Source organism: Anomaloglossus baeobatrachus, chromosome 9, assembly GCF_048569485.1.
Source record: "Anomaloglossus baeobatrachus isolate aAnoBae1 chromosome 9, aAnoBae1.hap1, whole genome shotgun sequence".
Lineage (NCBI taxonomy): Eukaryota > Metazoa > Chordata > Amphibia > Anura > Aromobatidae > Anomaloglossus > Anomaloglossus baeobatrachus.
This window is the reverse complement of record NC_134361.1, coordinates 199,542,599-199,561,974: the sequence shown is the minus strand read 5'-3', so window position 1 is coordinate 199,561,974 and position 19,376 is coordinate 199,542,599. Positions and strand designations below refer to the sequence as shown.

The window sequence follows — 19,376 nt, the reverse complement described above, 5'->3', positions numbered from 1 at the left end:
TGTTCTGGCCCTGGCTCGGACATCCTCCTGTTAGCCTGCAGGAGCAGTGTTCAGGCCAGTTCCTCGGACATCCCGCCTGTCAGCCTGCAGGAGCGCAGTGTTCAGCCAGTGGCTCGGACATCCCGCCTGTCAGCCTGCAGGAGCGCAGTGTTCAGCCAGTGGCTCGGACATCCCGCCTGTCAGCCTGCAGGAGCGTAGTGTTCTGGCCCTGGCTCGGACATCCTCCTGTTAGCCTGCAGGAGCAGTGTTCAGGCCAGTTCCTCGGACATCCCGCCTGTCAGCCTGCAGGAGCGCAGTGTTCAGGCCACTGGCTCGGACATCCTCCTGTCAGCCTGCAGGAGCACAGTGTTCAGGCCAGTTCCTCGGACATCCCGCCTGTCAGCCTGCAGGAGCGTAGTGTTCTGGCCCTGGCTCGGACATCCTCCTGTCAGCCTGCAGGAGCATAGTGTTCAGGCCAGTAGCTTGGACATCCCGCCTGTCAGCCTGCAGGAGCATAGCGTTCAGGCCAGTAGCTTGGACATCCCGTCTGTCAGCCTGCAGGAGCATAGTGTTCAGGCCAGTAGCTTGGTCATCCCGCCTGTCAGCCTGCAGGAGCATAGTGACCTCTAGCAAGTCAGGAGATAGGGGAGCAGTGAGCTCCTGAAGGAAGACTAGACAACACCTATAACTTGATACCCTGTTTTTCTAGTGAATTCCACAGCTGCTCGTCTTCGTCTGCTCTGGGTAATTACAGTAACTGGTAATCGGAATACTTCTCGGATGTTTTCTGCATTTATTCTTTGGCACATAATCACTGACCAGTGACGCATGCTGTCGGGATGCTCGGACAGTGACCGCTCACACATTGCCTTGGTCTTAGTCAGCTGCTCTCTGGATTATTATGATTTTGCTTACATTAGTCAATAGATAATCCTCGCTTAGCTCTTCTTCTCAGACTTCTTCGACAATCCTCATGTATCCTTTATGGATCTAATGACTTATCCCAGTCTCTCGGGCACTGGACGGACGTATGGGCGCAAGCCCACAGGACGCTTCCGTACAACCTTATAATTGATGGTTAAATTGCTCTTTAGGTCAATCTATAACAAATGTGTGAAATGTCGTAAATTATGAAATAATAATTTTATTTATATAGCAGCAACATATTCCACATACTATAAATTTATGGGTTTCCATTACTGTCTCGGTCAACCCCACAATTCAGGGACTTGGTCCCTATAAAAATTATGTTTGGTGTTACATTTTCTTAGCTTTGATTTTCCAGAAAATTATCTTTACTACTCATGCAAATGTGGGTGTTTGCATCCTTGAATTGAAAATTGAATTATGGGGGCCACAAACTCTCTTTAAAGGGAATCTTTCACCAGGTTTTTGCTATGCAATCTGAGATTAGCATGATGCATCATGCCTCCCAGTACATCTACGCTCCCACCACTGATCAGCACCTTTCTGTCAATATACACTGTACAGAGAAAGCAGCCAATTAGTGGTGTGGGCGGGGTTATACACAGCTCAGGATTCTGAGCTCTGCTAGATCTGCAGCAGAGAAAACGGTGATTGTATCACAACTGCTGTACCCAGTAACCCAAGTGATACATCACTGGAATCAGGGTCTCAGCCCCTACATCATGGTGCACTCAGATTACATAGCTAAAACCTGCCGACAGATTCCCTTTAATCTAGACAAAAAAGACTGACGGTACTACTAAAATTGCAATCTGAAAAGGTGCATAACTGAACATGACAAAAAAAACAGTTGCACTCTGAAATGCTAAAGTATGAAAACCATGAATGTAATAGTATAGACCTGCATTACTGCTAAAGGAAATCTAGGAAATTGAGATATTTAGCCTACAAAAATGGCCATTTTCATATTTGCCCAGTAGCCACGTCAAGGCATAGCTCCTATACTGGGTACTTACTCTGAACTGAAGCCTCTATCACTAGCCACAAGTGATTTTATTCTCTAGTAGCAGATTCCTACTTGCTCATACACAGGAGTTTTGTGTTTTTTTTAGACCCAGAGAGAGGCTTCAGGTCAGAGTAGGTACCCATTATACGAGGTATGCCTTGACGTGGCTACTGGGCAAATATGAAAATGGCCTTTTTTGTAGGATAAATATCTCAATTTTTTTTCAAGGATTCCCTTTAGCCATAATAATGCAGGTCTATATTCTTGCATTCATGGTTTTCATACTTTAGCATTTCAGAGTGCAGCTGTCTTTTTTTTTTTTTTTGTGAGATTCCCTTTAAGTGAATGTGTGGTCCCAATTTTATTACATGTATACTTTAGGAGAGGATATGCTTTATTCTTTTAGATGCTGACCATCTCTCCTCTTTTTATTACAGAACGGACAGGAAAACTGCTAGCAGAATTTGGGAAGTTATATGAGGAGCAATATGGAGTTGCTTTGTTTAACAGCGTACGTTATGAGATCGAAGGGAATGGAGGTCCGCAGACACAGCTACTCCATCGGAAGGTAGGAATGGCAAAATATCAAAAATTCTAAAATATGAAATTGTCAAATCGCGTCCTCTTTCACGTGAAAGGGTCATGTACACATGGGATCTAAAGATTTGCTAAGTAAATCTGTTTTTTTTTTTCAGATCCCGCTGAAGGACCGGGTGATTTTTACTGGGAACCTGTTCCAGTATCTGGAAGATACGAAAAAGTGGAGGAACCGTTTCTGCCTTGTTCCTCATCATTATGGACCAGTATTGTATGAGAATAAAATCGTAAGTGGTGTTCATTGTCGCCATAAGGACCCTACAGCTGGGTCTAGCTGCTAAAAATGTATTTATCATACTAGGCTTATGAGCGTGGCCTGCAACCCCGAGCTGGCCTAAACTGCGCTGGGTACAGAGTCCTCACCTCCCTGGATCAGTACACAGAAATGCTTAATAGCACAATTCCAGGTATGTACTTCTTCACAAAAGCTGGATGCCGTATGTCTTCTTCCATGTGCCTGGGATTCTTGATTTACGCAAGTCACTTATGTGTTAAAATGGCTGAAGCCTTTCCTTAGCCGCCTGAACTGTGCAATATTTTGTTCATCTTATAAAGCTTATTATGCATCTTGTTGGATCCCAATGAATTAAAGGGGTTCTCCGAGAATGTGATAAAAATGGCTGCCATCACATATTTCAAACTGGTCATATCAGGATGAGTTGCTGCTTGAAATATGTGACGGCAGCTTTTTTTTTTTTTTTTTTATTATATTCTCAGAGCGCCCCTTCAATGTGGTATGGGTTCTGAAACATGGCAAATTCATATATGGCTATATAGTTGGTATATTCACATTAATGCTTCTCTGGTGTCAGTATGTGATTGTAAAGTTACAAGGAGTGACTGTGAACCGTGGCTTAATTTGATGTTTCTCATGTGCAGGTGTAAAAGCGAAGGCAGGCAGCGTACAGATGAAATGTGCAACACAGTTCCCGGTAATCTTGTGGCACCCGTACTGCCGTCATTACTACTTCTGTTTTATGACCGAGCGCGAGCAGCAGCGATGGAGCGCCGTGTTCCAGGACTGTGTCCGTCACTGCAATAACGGTAAGTACAGAGCCTGAAATAGACATTATTAGGGAAGATGGCACAGAAAATATTACTGGGGACAAGTCTAACATTGACTATAGTGTCATCAAAAATTAGGAGACTTGAGATCATACTGGTTGGACTGGATGAAGACCAGCATGTTACTGGTGGAAAATCCCAGGTCCTGACCTCATCTTAGTTTGCAAAATTTATTTTCCACTTACTACATAGCCACTCGATGAACCGTACCTTGTTATCTCAGTAGCCTTCTTGTTACCATTCTTTCGTCTCCCACTTGTCCTGCCGCGTCCTCCGCAGTCGTGCTCTCCGCTGTACACTTAGATACACACAATTGCACCTGTATACTGCACACCTGTATACTGCACACCTGTATATACAAATCGCTGTCTGCAGAGGAGGTAGAAAGCCTTGTAGTTTGGATACACAGCGGATAGAGAATGCCGTATTTTTTTGTCTGTTTGTTCGATGCAAATGTCAAAACTTTTTTTTTTTTTTTTGGGGGGGGCGGCGGCTAGTAATTGTCACAGCCCATTGTCTGGGCCATGGCCATTCATACATTTCTCCATTCACATTCCAGTTGTTTGAAAAGTCTGCAAAATGTCTGAGGCGCCCGTTGCCAATTGCCTCTCATCTCACGTGGCTGGGTGCCTCGCCTTTGGGGGAGGGCCGCCCTGCCTTAGAGCGCCCGGGCCGCCCTGCCTTAGAGCGCCCGGGCCGTCCTGCCTTAGAGCGCCCGGGCCGCCCTGCCTTAGAGCGCCCGGGCCGCCCTGCCTTAGAGCGCCCGGGCCGCCCTGCCTTAGAGCGCCCGGGCCGCCCTGCCTTAGAGCGCCCGGGCCGCCCTGCCTTAGAGCGCCCGGGCCGCCCTGCCTTAGAGCGCCCGGGCCGCCCTGCCTTAGAGCGCCCGGGCCGCCCTGCCTTAGAGCGCCCGGGCCGCCCTGCCTTAGAGCGCCCGGGCCGCCCTGCCTTAGAGCGCCCGGGCCGCCCTGCCTTAGAGCGCCCGGGCCGCCCTGCCTTAGAGCGCCCGGGCCGCCCTGCCTTAGAGCGCCCGGGCCGCCCTGCCTTAGAGCGCCCGGGCCGCCCTGCCTTAGAGCGCCCGGGCCGCCCTGCCTTAGAGCGCCCGGGCCGCCCTGCCTTAGAGCGCCCGGGCCGCCCTGCCTTAGAGCGCCCGGGCCGCCCTGCCTTAGAGCGCCCGGGCCGCCCTGCCTTAGAGCGCCCGGGCCGCCCTGCCTTAGAGCGCCCGGGCCGCCCTGCCTTAGTTTTCGACACACAAAACACAATATAGTTGGAAACAACCTGAATTCCCAGTAAGTGAAGTTTAATTGCAGATTTCTCTACCGGTCAGGTATCCCTGAAGATGCTCGTGTGGAATCGGCAGCTTTTACAGACTCTGTCAGGCTGTATAGACAAGCACGTGATCAGTATGGCACCTGGGACATGTTGTGCGGCAACCAAGTACAGGTAAGATACGTATATACCACCATCTGATCGATAAAAATGTGGTGTTCTATACAAAATCCGGATCTCTGATCAATTGTTAAAGTTTCTGGATACTTTTTATATTTCCATCATATAACTGTCTGCCTTTATTGTGCAGGTTCTCTGCAATCTGGTGATGGAGGACCTTATTCCTGATTTGAAAAACATCATTGTCCCCAGATTAAGGGGTAAACCCCAAGAACGGCAGAGGACCTGGTGGTTGGTGAGTCAGTCATTCCCTTGCATGTAATGATGAATAAGATAACCATTGGAGAAATTAAAAAGAAGGTTGTGGCCGTCCTTCCCTAGAGGAGCATCATACATGTAGCCATTAATCTTCATTAGTTCACGGAAAGTCTGTTGACTTTCGTTGGTCAGTGGACAGTCTGAACGGTGCTGTTGACCTTCATTAGTCCATTAGCAATCTGAACGGTGGCATGGACCTTCGTTAGTCTCTGGTCATTCTGAATGTTGCTGTTGACCTTCTATAGTCTATGGGCAGTCTGAACGGTGCTGTTGACCTTCATTAGTCCATTAGCAATCTGAACGGTGGCATGAACCTTCGTTAGACTCTGGTCATTCTGAATGTTGCTGTTGACCTTCGATAGTCTACGGGCAGTCTGAACGGTGCTGTTGATGTGGCGTCCCTGAGGCTCCCGTCGCCACAGAGGTACTGCACCTCAGCCAGAGGTGTGGTATCCCATCCTGAGTAAGAAGGGGGTCATCTACCGGTTCACAGACAAAACCTGCACACACAAATTGTTAGGACACACACCGGGTCAGGGTTTAAGGCAGGCACACCATTAATGCTGAGAGTAGCGACCAGTATACCTGGTTATGGGGCCTTAAGTCCCATTCACTGGCCTGAGGGGGGTGGAGCCTAGTGAAGGGGAGTGTGGGAGGAGTCGGGGGAGTGGTTAGAGGAACCAGTTCAAGTTGAAAGTCAGTCAGTGAGACAGTGTGAGAGAGGGAGTCGAGGAGTGTGAGGTGGACTGTCAGGAGAGTGACAGCGGACAGAAAGACCAAGACAGAAGGAGGTTTCTGGGTGAAGATCCTGGGGTCTTGCTAGGCCCAGGTGACACCGATAGAAGGGATTCCAGGGTGCCATGGAAGTGCGAATGCCCCATGGACCTGTTTCACTAGAAATACCGGGTGGAGGAATCTGGCTGCAACTCAGGGACGGTCCCTAGGCTGAAAGAAGGAAGACATTACTTTTAGCAAAACCGATGGCCCAGGAGATCGCTTCAGGCGCCCGAGACCAGAACCTGCCACAGATCACCTGCAAGGGGGAGCAATAAAAGACCTAGGTCAGCCACCCTTTGGACAGGCTCGGTGGCGGAGGAGCAGGACAGCCTAGTGCAGTTCGGCGCTAGCGAGACAGCCAGAAAGGACACATTGAGGGGTGCACCGGTACTGACCCTTGAACTATTCGGGATCGGCGGAGGCCCATGACTGCGGATCCTGGCATACCGCGGGTAACCGGTCAGCTGCAGTGTTGAAACTAACAGTGAGTAAACATCTTGACTGCAAGTCCTGTGTCGTCTGCTTTGTCTCGCATCTCATCAGTAAACAGCCCCCATAGACTTTTTTTCTAAAGGTTGCCCCAGGGTAACCGCTCCACCTGTGGGGAGCAAGAAACACCTCAGCTGCCACAACATCAGCCCCGGAGGTCCCTTCCAGCAGCTGCGGATCCATAGCCGCACAATTCCACAGGTGGCGTCACGAATTTCAATAAACTAAAACTCCCATCATCATCTTCCCCATCAGCCACATTAATTGACTCAGCCAGGGTCACGGAGTCGGGCCCCGCCACCGCTGACTACCCCGGACTAGTCCGGCCCAACACAGAGTCACCTAAGGCCCTGGGGTGGGCGAGTCATTGACCTTCGATAGTTTACGGACAGTCTAAATGGTGCTGTTGACCTTCGATAGTCTATGGGCAGATTGAAAGGTGCTGTTGAGCTTCGATAGTCTAAAGGCAGTCTGATCGGTGCTGTTGGCCTTTGATAGTTTACGGGCAGATTGAAGGGTGCTGTTGGCCTTCGATAGTCTGCGGGCAGTCTGATTGGTGCTGTTGGCCTTCGATAGTCTGCGGGCAGTCTGATTGGTGCTGTTGACCTTCGATAGTCTACGGGCAGTCTGATCGGTGCCGTTGGCCTTCGATAGTCTACGGGCAGTCTGAACGGTGCTGTTGGCCATCGATAGTCTACGGGCAGATTGAAGGGTGCTGTTGGCCTTCGATAGTCTACGGGCAGTCTGATCGGTGCTGTTGGCCTTTGATAGTTTACGGGCAGATTGAAGGGTGCTGTTGGCCTTCGATAGTCTGCGGGCAGTCTGATTGGTGCTGTTGGCCTTCGATAGTCTGCGGGCAGTCTGATTGGTGCTGTTGGCCTTCGATAGTCTACGGGCAGACTGATCGGTGCTGTTGACCTTCGATAGTCTACGGGCAGTCTGAACGGTGCTGTTGGCCATCGATAGTCTACGGGCAGATTGAAGGGTGCTGTTGGCCTTCGATAGTCTACGGGCAGTCTGATCGGTGCTGTTGGCCATCGATAGTCTACGGGCAGATTGAAGGGTGCTGTTGGCCTTCGATAGTCTACGGGCAGTCTGATCGGTGCTGTTGACCTTCGATAATCTACGGGCAGTCTGATCGGTGCCGTTGGCCTTCAATAGTCTACGGGCAGTCTGATTGGTGCTGTTGACCTTCGATAGTCTACGGGCAGTCTGATCGGTGCTGTTAATCTTCGATAGTCTACGGGCAGTTTGATCGGTGCCGTTGACCTTCGATAGTCTACGGGCAGTCTGATCGGTGCTGTTGACCTTCGATAGTCTACTGGCAGTCTGATCGGTGCTGTTGACCTTCGATAATCTACGGGAAGTCTGATCGGTGCTGTTGATCTTCGATAGTCTACGGGCAGTTTGATCGGTGCCGTTGACCTCCGTTAGTCCGCCGTCAGTCTGTCATGTATACAAAAGTCACAAATACTGAAAATTGTCTCCACTCTATGGGGGGACACCGAGAAATATACTGTCTGCACACGTACTCTGGCTCTACAGGAGCTGCTCACACAGAGTATTTGGCCTTTTGTTTTAGTTTTCAGTGTACAATAGATTTCTCCTCTGAAAGTCAATTGGAGGAAACTGCAGGCAAACATTAAGATACGGGGAGTATAACGTCATTTCACCAAAGGTCACTAATCCTAAAATATACTTTACTAACCTAGTGCTGAAGGCTATGTCCTCCATTAAACCCCAGTTTATATATAGAGAGAGGGCTCAGTTCACATTTGTGTTTGAGGCACCATCACTGCTCTATTTTTCCCATTATATTCAGTGGGGTCTGCTGGTACGTCTAGGGTCTATAATATAAAAGATCTGCTGTTGTGGCTACCCTTGTAAACCAAAGCCCAAAATTCCATTACGTCGTATTTGTATTCAATTACAATTTTGCTGGTTGCGTTCAGAAGTTTTATCAGACTTTCCCTATGAGGGAGAGGTGCGGTTAGCTTTACTTTCTTCTGATTACTTACGGCGACGAATCCGGTCGGTACGTGCTGGATCGTTCCGGCAGTATGTGCACCACCGGCTCCAGACCACCCCTTTTAAATTCATGATGACAGCTGGTGCCCATAAAGTTCTATGGAGAACTGAACAGAATGTCTGTCTCCGCCTCAAGCTCCATAGAATCTTAAAAACACCAACAGTCTTCTCCTATCTCCATAAGGGGACAATCTGAATACCGCGCACGTAACGTAGCATCTGCCATTTATTACTCGGCTGCGAGGCCGTCCCTTGATTTCCTGAGCTGTCCCTCTGCTCTGATAGCGCGGAAGTATTTGCCAGTTATTATCTGTAGGCGACGTGCTCAGCAAGATAAGTGCAGAGGAAACACTTTACAGACACGAGAGCCCGGCGCTCCAGATACAATGCGTAATATGGGGGGAGGACCGGGGCGCGGACTCATGCCCCAAACACCAGCTGTATATGAGCCTTTACATTGGCCGTACACATAATAGAATTGATCATTTACAGAAAATGTTAAATGGACGTTTATTAGTGGATCAGAAGTTACTGATATTCACATTTGTTGTTCTTTTTTTCTATCTAAAAAAGGAAGTTCGGCCATATTGACCTCGCTTACTTATTACACAAGGTAACAACCAGTTGTCCTTTTCGTCACCTTATTCAGTCATTGACGGGTGATGTTAACATGTTAAACATCTGTTTCTTAAGAAATTTTCACTTCTGTCAAAATGTTGGTATGCTGATGTCACTGTAAAAATTGGCCACTGTGGGTTTTCAACGTGCGGGAGGACGGCTGGTGTAGATAGAGGAAATCTTCCCGGTTCGCACCTGCAGGCACTGTTGGACGGGCTCCGATGCTCCTGAGGACGGCTGGTGTAGAGGGAATCTGTCCAACTTGGTCCTTTAGGCACTGTTGGAGGTGCTCCAATGCTCCTGATGTAGAGGGAATCTGTTTAGCTCGGACCTACAGGCACTGTTGGAGGGCCTCCGATGCTCTTGAGGATAGTTGGTGGAGGAAATCTGCCCAGCTTGGTCTTACAGGCACTGTTGGAGGGAATCCAATGCTCTTGAGGATGGCTGGTGTAGAGGGAATCTGCCCGTTCTCGGTCCTACAGCCACTGTTGTAGGGAATCCGATGCTCCTCAGGCCAGCTAGTGTAGAGGGAATCTGTCTGGCTTGGTCCTTTAGGCACTGTTGGAACTGCTTCAATGCTCTTGAGGATGGCTGGTGGAGGGAATCTGCTCATCTTGGTCCTGCAGGCACTGTTGACCGTGCTTCGATGCTCTTGAGGATGGCTAGTGGAGGAAATCTGCCCATCTTGGTCCTGCAGGCACTGTTGGAAGTGCTCTGATACTCCTGAGGACAGCTGGTGTAGAGGGAATCTGCCCAGCTCGATCCTGCAGGCACTGTTGGAGGGGCTCCGATGCTCCTGAGGACGGCTGGTGGAGGGAATCTGCCCGGATCGGTCCTGCAGGCACTGTTGGAAGTGCTCCGATACTCTTGAGGATAGCTGGTGGAGGGAATCTGCCCGGATCGGTCCTGCAGGCACTGTTGGAGGGGCTCCGATGCTCTTGAGGATAGCTGGTGTAGAGGGAATCTATCCGGCTCGGACCTGCAGGCACTGTTGGAGGGGCTCCGGTGGATGGCTGGTGTAGAGGGATTATGCCCGGCTCGGTCCGATGTCCTGAAGAAGAGGCTTACATACTGTAGCGTGGAATATTTCTTTCGGGCCAGAATCCCAACTTGACCATTCGGGATATCTATGAGCACCCCAGACTTCACTGCTGTACAGGAGGATTGGGGCGATGATGGACTCAAAGATTTTTATCCAGACCCGCACTAGTGGCTGTGTGGGACGTCCGACCGCCATCTAACCTGTTTTGGGGGCTTTTGGTCACTATGGCTGCTGTCAGTCTGCTCCGTTTCTTCCACGGAAATCTGTATTAGGTTTTCCTATACAATCTTTATTGTTTCCCCTGAGATAAGCGGACTCCACATTTCTCTGGCTGCGCTCCACCCTCGTCTGCTTACTGAGCATGCAAGATTATGAAAACAGGGCTGGGCAGGGATAAGACGCAGATACGCTCCTTAAACACATTTTTTTTTTTTTGTTTTTTTTCCAGATTTCTGATACGGTGTACCGGATGGTCCATGAACAGGCACGGGTGTTTTATGAGGGACTGGAGAAGCGATGTGGTGACAGGAGAGCAGAGATGGAGAGTCAGATCCGGACTGACATGGACCAGATCATCGCCTGCAAGGAGCACGTGTCCAACAAGATTCGAGGTACAGGGGGAGCCCGTAATTTTGATGCATAAATCCCCGTACATTCTTTAATTAGACGTACATTCTTTAATTAGTATGCATTTTCTGTCTGAGAACCCTGCCAAACCCATAGCCATGTGTCTTATTTCACATATATAGCTCGGTCCTTTGCTTCCCATACAGAGCAAGTTTTTAACTGCAGGTGAGGTTACACATAGGTTAGGGACCCCAAAAATAGAGATTAACTTGGCGTTTGGTTGTGGGGCTCCTTTGCATTGATCAATACAATGGCTAAACATCTCTCATTCCTATTATTCATAGCAGTTATGCATATACCATTTTCATGTTTTTCACTTTGTTCAGATAGTCCATTGTATTTTTCAGTCTAGCATTCCCGTAGTAGATCTGCTTTTCATTATTCCCCTATACATTGTGACTGGTGTGCAACTCTTTATCCTATTGTCTGGTGGAAAATATGGACCTGGGTCCCCCCATTCCCGCATGATGGTCTCATGTATGTATGTATGTATGTATATGTATGTAAACATTTAGTGTTCTAAATCCTATAAAGACATACAAGTTGCCCTCCTCCATCCCGTGCTAATGTCCCCCATACTGGGCTCCTTTCCTGGGAAATATGCCCTCATCCTGCTTTGTAAGTTCCCCATCCTGGTTTATATGCCACGCATCCTGGTAAGCAAGATCCCTGATCCTGGTATGTATGTTTCCCCATCCTGGTATGTATGTTTCCCCCATCCTGGTGTGTATGTTTCCCCCATCCTGGTGTGTATGTTTCCCCCATCCTGGTGTGTATGTTTCCCCCATCCTGGTGTGTATGTTTCCCCCATCCTGGTGTGTATGTTTCCCCCATCCTGGTATGTATGTTTCCCCCATCCTGGTGTGTATGTTTCCCCCATCCTGGTGTGTATGTTTCCCCCATCCTGGTGTGTATGTTTCCCCCATCCTGGTGTGTATGTTTCCCCCATCCTGGTGTGTATGTTTCCCCCATCCTGGTGTGTATGTTTCCCCCATCCTGGAATGTGTGTATGTTTCCCCCATCCTGGAATGTGTGTATGTTTCCCCCATCCTGGAATGTATGTATGTTTCCCCCATCCTGGAATGTATGTATGTTTCCCCCATCCTGGAATGTATGTATGTTTCCCCCATCCTGGAATGTATGTATGTTTCCCCCATCCTGGAATGTATGTATGTTTCCCCCATCCTGGAATGTATGTATGTTTCCCCCATCCTGGAATGTATGTATGTTTCCCCCATCCTGGAATGTATGTATGTTTCCCCCATCCTGGAATGTATGTATGTTTCCCCCATCCTGGAATGTATGTATGTTTCCCCCATCCTGGAATGTATGTATGTTTCCCCCATCCTGGAATGTATGTATGTTTCCCCCATCCTGGAATGTATGTATGTTTCCCCCATCCTGGAATGTATGTATGTTTCCCCCATCCTGGAATGTATGTATGTTTCCCCCATCCTGGAATGTATGTATGTTTCCCCCATCCTGGAATGTATGTATGTTTCCCCCATCCTGGAATGTATGTATGTTTCCCCCATCCTGGAATGTATGTATGTTTCCCCCATCCTGGAATGTATGTATGTTTCCCCCATCCTGGAATGTATGTATGTTTCCCCCATCCTGGAATGTATGTATGTTTCCCCCATCCTGGAATGTATGTATGTTTCCCCCATCCTGGTATGTATGTTCCTCTTCTGTCCCCCTCCTGGTATATACTGTACTCGCCTCCCTAGCTCCCATGTGGTACGGCATACTCCTCTATAGCCAGCCTGCAGTGGCCAGCAGCTTTTATCGGTGTCAGTGTTGTGGCAATGCATGACGTCATTGTCATGCGCCGCCTCAGTAACGGGGATGCCGCTAAAAGCTACCGGCTTCTGTTTGACCAGCAGCATGTATCGCAGTTCAGAGACCCGACAGGTCTCTGCAGCGCAATGCATTTCAGTTGGATATGCGGCCTCAGACACACATCCAGCTGAAGCTGGGGTTGGCGGGCCCCTGCACCACCGGGCCTGGTCGCAATCCCTGCGACCGATTGTTCCGCCCCTTACCATAGGTCTGATAGACAATAGATGCTGATGGACATGTGCCTCATACAATGGCTGTGGTACCCCACAAGAATGCCATACATGCTAATGATATCCCTTATACGTGGCCTATAAAGAAAAATGATCACTCAATTCATGCTAAATCCTGAATAAGATGTTCTATCTAACAGCGGCCGTGCTGCCCAAGGCGGAGCTGTGCGTGCGAAACCACGTCCAGTCCCACATCCCGTCTATTCTGGAGGCTCTGATGGTGCCAACAAGTCAGGGCTTCTCTGAAGTACGAGAACTGGTCTTCACGGAGGCCACAGAAATGAACAAGAACCTGGTGAATGAGGGAGGACGGGACAAGCTGGGTGAGGTAAGAGAAGAAAGCTGGTGCCAGGCTGAGGCTCTTATTTGTAAAGTGTAGCCCTCGTTTTAACTTTTATTCCGTAAATCAATAATACACATGAAAATAACAAACTTTGTAATATATTTTAGCTGAAAAATCTGTCTCTTTCACCCTAATTCATGGGTAAAATCTTGTATTCAGTGAGTACAGATTTCCCGATATCTGTGAGAGAGGACAGTCGGTGCTTTTAAAATTCTATGGAGAAGCTAAAAACAAAAAACCTTTTCATTGTGTATTTTCACCAGCATATGGAGAAAATATCGCAGCTTGCCTATCATCCCGTTAAGATGCAGCAGTGCTACGAGAAGATGGATCATCTGAACCTAGAAGGCCTGCAGCAGAGGTTTGATGTCGGAAGTCCGTCTGTATTTAAGCAAAGGGCACAAATTCTCATGAGAGAGGTGAGTAAACGCTTGGCTTGAAAGTTAGACTTTCTTCACCCTAATGAGTGTTTCGCCCTTGCTGCTTCAGAGGATATCTCTATTTCTTTGCATAGTATATTAACCGTATGCATTTCCATTATGCACACACAATTCCATGACTTAACCACTTGTTTGACCACAACGTCTGCACTTATGTGTTTCTTACATATGGGGACTGTTTGGTATGGGGAAAATTCTACGATATAGGTGCAAGTATAAACCGTATATCACCAAATGAGTCTGGTGCTTCATACATGTATCAATAGACTGATGGAGAGCTGTATAAATTATCTATTCATCAGTGTGCAGACCATCCAACCAATCCTCCTTCACTCCGAAATTTCGCCCTTGCTTCTTCAGGGGGCACCTCGATTTCTATGCATAGTATGGAATCAGTATACATTTCCATTATGTACACACAATTCTGTGATTTAACCACTTGTTTGACTACAACTTCTGCACTTATAACATATCTCTTACATATGGGGACTGTTTGGTATTGGGAAAGTTCTACCCATATAGGTGCAAGTATAAGCTTTATATCCCCAAAGGAAGTATCACCTAAGATACATGTATCAATAGACCAATAGAGATCTATATAAATTATCTAGTTTTCAGTGTGCAGACTACCCAGCCAATCATCCTTCACCCCGATGTTTCGCCCTTGCTTCTTCAGGGGGCATCTTTATTTCTATGGATATTATAGTAACAGTATACAGTTCCATTTTGCACACATTCTGTGTTTTAACCACATTCTTGACTACAGCTTGTACACTTACGACACATCTCTTACAAATGGGGACTGTTTGATATGGGGAAGATTCTACCATATAGGTGCAAGTATAAAATGTATATCACCAGACAAATAAGGACATATCACTTAAGATACATATATCAAAAGACTGATGCAGAGCTATATAAATTATCTAGTTACCAGTATGCAGACCACCCAGCCAATCGTCCTTCACCACGACGTTTCGCTCTTGCTTCTTCAGGGGGCACCTCTGTTTCTATGCTTAGTATAGTAACAGTAAACATTTGTGTTATGCACACACAATTCTCTGATTTAGCCACTTGTTTGACTACAACCTCTGTACTTAAGACACATATGGGGACTGTTTGGTTTGCACTGAATTTGTAATCTGTACTCACCAGGCATCAAGTGACTGTTACAATTAGGTAGGACAATAGCAATTACTAATTCCGATCCATAACGTTTACACCCTTAGATGCCGCAGTCAATAGCAACCTTAGCATCTAAGGGTTACGTTTTCTCAACCCATCAGCCACTGGGGCTTGTTAGACTAAAACTACCTATTTCAGAAAATCCACATATACATTAGCAGACTCTGTCCCTATCTTTTGTATCAAAGCATCTAATGAGCGTGTGCAAAGGTCATTGTGAAGAGAGGGGGAGGAGGTGAGCTGATACATTGCCTATTGTGCTTGGTTGAGCCTTTATCAGCTGTTTATACAGGTATTACTTGTTACTATAATCCTGCCTCTGACAATAAGGAAACTGCTGAAAACTCTTCATGGAAGGACAGAGAAAAGGATTCAGTACAGATTGATCTGATAAATACGACCAGAAATGTTTTAGCAAACAGAGTACATGTAACACAAAAACCTTATTTTAAAGAATAGATCATTTTCTGATTATGCATTCCTTTTTTTTTTTTTTTTAAATCGGCTAAAGTGATTTTGACATAAGCCAAGTTAATTTTAATCAATAAATCTTGGAATAATAAGTTACACCATTGGATGTGTTTAAAACAAAGCGTCACTTTGCTGAGATTTTATATATGTGCCCCTGGTATATGCTGTGTAATGGCCGTGTCTGACTGTACAGGGACATGGTCTGATCATACCACATCTCCTGGGCAGGGGAGGATGCAGGAGAGTATACAGACATTCCAGCACAGGATAGCAAATAATTATTTCTTGAAGATAAAGCTTTTTTTAAAAACAGGCAGGGAAATGTTTTACGTCACAGACCTTACAGAATGGTATCAGATGATTCTTTCTGTGAGGTAAAACATTTCACTGCCTGTTTTCAAAAAATTATTTACCTCAAAGAAAGAATAATTTGTGATCCTGTGCTGTAATGTTTGTATTCTTTCAGTTGTGTCATCCCTGCCCAGGAGATGTGGTATTAGACCATGTCCCTGTACGGTCAGACACGGCCATTACACAGTACACATATATATATACATATATATATATACATACAGTGCTTACAAGTAGTATTCAACCCCCTGCAGATTTAGCAGGTTTACACATTCGGAATTAACTTGGTATTGTGACATTTGGACTGTAGATCAGCCTGGAAGTGTGAAATGCAGCAAAAAAGAATGTTATTTATTTTTTTATTTTTTTTTTTAAATTGTGAAAAGTTTATTCAGAGGGTCATTTATTATTCAACCCCTCAAACCACAAGAATTCTGTTTGTTGGGAGCATCATCCGGAAGTGGAAGGCTTATGGAACTACTGTTAGCCTTCCACGGCCTGGACAGCCTTTGAAAGTTTCCAGCCGTGCCGAGGCCAGGTTTGTCCGAAGAGTCAAGGCTAACCCAAGGACAACAAGGAAGGAGCTCCGGGAAGATCTCATGGCAGTGGGGACATTGGTTTCAGTCAATACCATAAGTAACGTACTCCACCGCAATGGTCTCCGTTCCAGACGAGCCCGCAAGGTACCTTTTACTTTCAAAGCGTCATGTCAAGGCTCGTCTACAGTTTGCTCATGATCACTTGGAGGACTCTGAGACAGACTGGTTCAAGGTTCTCTGGTCTGATGAGACCAAGATCGAGATCTTTGGTGCCAACCACACACGTGACGTTTGGAGACTGGATGGCACTGCATACGACCCCAAGAATACCATCCCTACAGTCAAGCATGGTGGTGGCAGCATCATGCTGTGGGGCTGTTTCTCAGCCAAGGGGCCTGGCCATCTGGTCCGCATCCATGGGAAGATGGATAGCACAGCCTACCTGGAGATTTTGGCCAAGAACCTCCGCTCCTCCATCAAGGATCTTAAGATGGGTCGTCATTTCATCTTCCAACAAGACAACGACCCAAAGCACACAGCCAAGAAAACCAAGGCCTGGTTCAAGAGGGAAAAAATCAAGGTGTTGCAGTGGCCTAGTCAGTCTCCTGACCTTAACCCAATTGAAAACTTGTGGAAGGAGCTCAAGATTAAAGTCCACATGAGACACCCAAAGAACCTAGATAACTTGGAGAAGATCTGCATGGAGGAGTGGGCCAAGATAACTCCAGAGACCTGTGCCGGCCTGATCAGGTCTTATAAAAGACGATTATTAGCTGTAATTGCAAACAAGGGTTATTCCACAAAATATTAAACCTAGGGGTTGAATAATAATTGACCCACACTTTTATGTTGTAAATGTATTAAAATTTAACTGAGCAACATAACTTGTTGGTTTGTAAGATTTATGCATCTGTTAATAAATCCTGCTCTTGTTTGAAGTTTGCAGGCTCTAACTTATTTGCATCTTATCAAACCTGCTAAATCTGCAGGGGGTTGAAGACTACTTGTAGGCACTGTATATATATATGTGTGTATACATAATTGTGAGGCAAATCCCGGGATATGAAGATGAATTATGACTCCAGTCATAATCCCTCATCACTCCCTGGCAGTGCCCCCTCCCTTCTTGTTCTCAGTGTTCCACTTACACCTCCATGGCCATGTCCTGTGATATGGAAATGAGGTGGTGTGGGAACAATGGACACAGGATGACTCCCTGCCGTCACCCTGTAACAAGAGTTGTATCTCATTAGCAAGGCTATGGAAATAGCCAGACAGAACGACTCCAGTAAAAAATGGTTCATATCTCGCAAGCCATATTTCCGATAAATATGGCAACCATAAAAATGGTGTCTCTGCATGCGGACGATGCTGGCACACCCTTTTTATGGGAGCAGGACATTGGGAAATGCCCCAGGCGTGATATCAGCCAATGGGGAACTGGCAGACAGGTCATGAGTCCCCTCGTTCTGTAGCTAAATTCATAACTGTCACAATGAGAGCATTGGCGTCCGCCTACGACGCTCCCAGGCAAAGTTATGGCCATATTTCATGTTGTGGATTTTGTCCATAACTCCAGCCAGGGGTGGAGCAGTGCTCCCTCTGAGGTCACGAAGGTAGGAGGGGACCTGGATCTGCCCAGGTTGATAACCCTACTTCGGCCATTTTCCAGCGTTCTTTCGCTGGGGGCACGTGTAGGAAACATCTGTGGGAAGGATCCTAGAAACCTGGGTACAGCGCCCCCCTGTGGCCAGACGCAACAAGGTAACTGCTGGAACTGGGTATGCCTGTTTGTAACCCATGCTTTGATTGTAACTGTACTCTGACATATGTATATTCTGTAGATTCCCTATTGTATATATTGTAGTTTCTAGTGTGCTTTAGGCTGATTAAATTATATAATTAATCTTGGGCTGTTCTGTTATCTCGATCTTGAATCCCACGTCTGTGTGTTCGGCTAATAGTTACCGTAAATCGGTTGGTGGCAGCGAATTGTGCCAAGGATTATTGTGGGGAGGCCAGTGAGATCCGGGGAGATTTTATATATTCCGCCTGCGGAGGTCGGGGGAATATATACCTTACTCTCACCGGGGACCCTTCAATAATCGGCATAAGTAGTATAGCGGCCTCCTTGCTTATTGTCGGGCAATTCCATAATTGGCCTGACTATAAGAGGGGCGCTAGAGAGCGCGTCACGTGCTCTGTCTGTCGGTCGGGAGGTATAAAGGAGGGGTGACCCCCACTTGTTACCCCCCCGATTGTGACGTACTGGTAGCCAGCGCGGGGGATTTCTGAGTGACCCCCCCGGTGGTTTGTGACATATTGGTGGCATAGCGGTGGGATCGAGATAATAGTGTGTGTGAGTGTGAGACCCATACTCCCAGACACTAAAGACTGCCTGCAGCAGCTGTGGCTGCTGGGGTCTTCAGACTAGCTCAACACTAGAGTGTCAGAGTGCAGATACTGTAAGGTGTGTGGAGGCATCAGGTGTCAGTTCTGTGTCAGTGACCAAAAGTCTGCAAGAATGGCTGATGGCACCAGGAGCAGAGCTATGCAACTGGCCAATGCTAAGGCAGGAGCCGAAGAGAGGGAGGACGGTGCTGTGGACAGCAATGAGGAGGTTGCCCACGAGTCCTCCAGGAGCTCGACGCCAGAAAACCGTTCTGCCGAGGACATTGCACAACCTGGCACTGCTGGACAAGATGAGGAGGAGCTCACCCAAGGTTCCTCAACGAGCCAGATGCCAGCCCTCCGCTCTGAAAGGGACAGTGAATCGCCTAGCTCTGCAGCGTGCCGCAGATCACCACGTGCCATTCCACCGAGCCTGGGAGGCTCGGATAGCCTTCTTCAAATGGCTATGGCCCTTCTCCAGGCTGGAGACCAGAAGGGCTACAAGGAACTCCTGGCAGAGCGCAGGGCAGAGCGGCAGGCAGCGCGTGACGCTGAGGCTGCGGAGCGGCACGCAGAGCGTGAGGCTGCGGAGCGAGAGCGGCAGGCAGCGCGTGAAGAGCGAGAGCGAGAGCGACAGGCAGACCGTGACTACCAGCTGCAGCTAGCTCAGCTCCAGGCCTCATCAGCCACACGTGACCTTCGAGACACCAAACTTCCAAAGGTCC

General features: G+C 47.7%; 1 protein-coding gene across 1 annotated transcript in view; it reads left to right on the top strand.

The window, feature by feature from the left end:
* NIBAN2 (niban apoptosis regulator 2) overlaps window positions 1-19,376 on the top strand; it is a 77,892-nt gene that overhangs the window by 44,470 nt on the left and 14,046 nt on the right. The window contains exons 3-11 of the mRNA XM_075324224.1: window positions 2,350-2,480; window positions 2,608-2,736; window positions 2,811-2,916; window positions 3,389-3,553; window positions 4,899-5,014; window positions 5,151-5,255; window positions 10,681-10,843; window positions 13,072-13,259; window positions 13,538-13,693. Coding sequence (XP_075180339.1) covers window positions 2,350-2,480; window positions 2,608-2,736; window positions 2,811-2,916; window positions 3,389-3,553; window positions 4,899-5,014; window positions 5,151-5,255; window positions 10,681-10,843; window positions 13,072-13,259; window positions 13,538-13,693 — 1,259 coding nt within the window. The remainder of the gene's footprint in view (window positions 1-2,349; window positions 2,481-2,607; window positions 2,737-2,810; window positions 2,917-3,388; window positions 3,554-4,898; window positions 5,015-5,150; window positions 5,256-10,680; window positions 10,844-13,071; window positions 13,260-13,537; window positions 13,694-19,376) is intronic.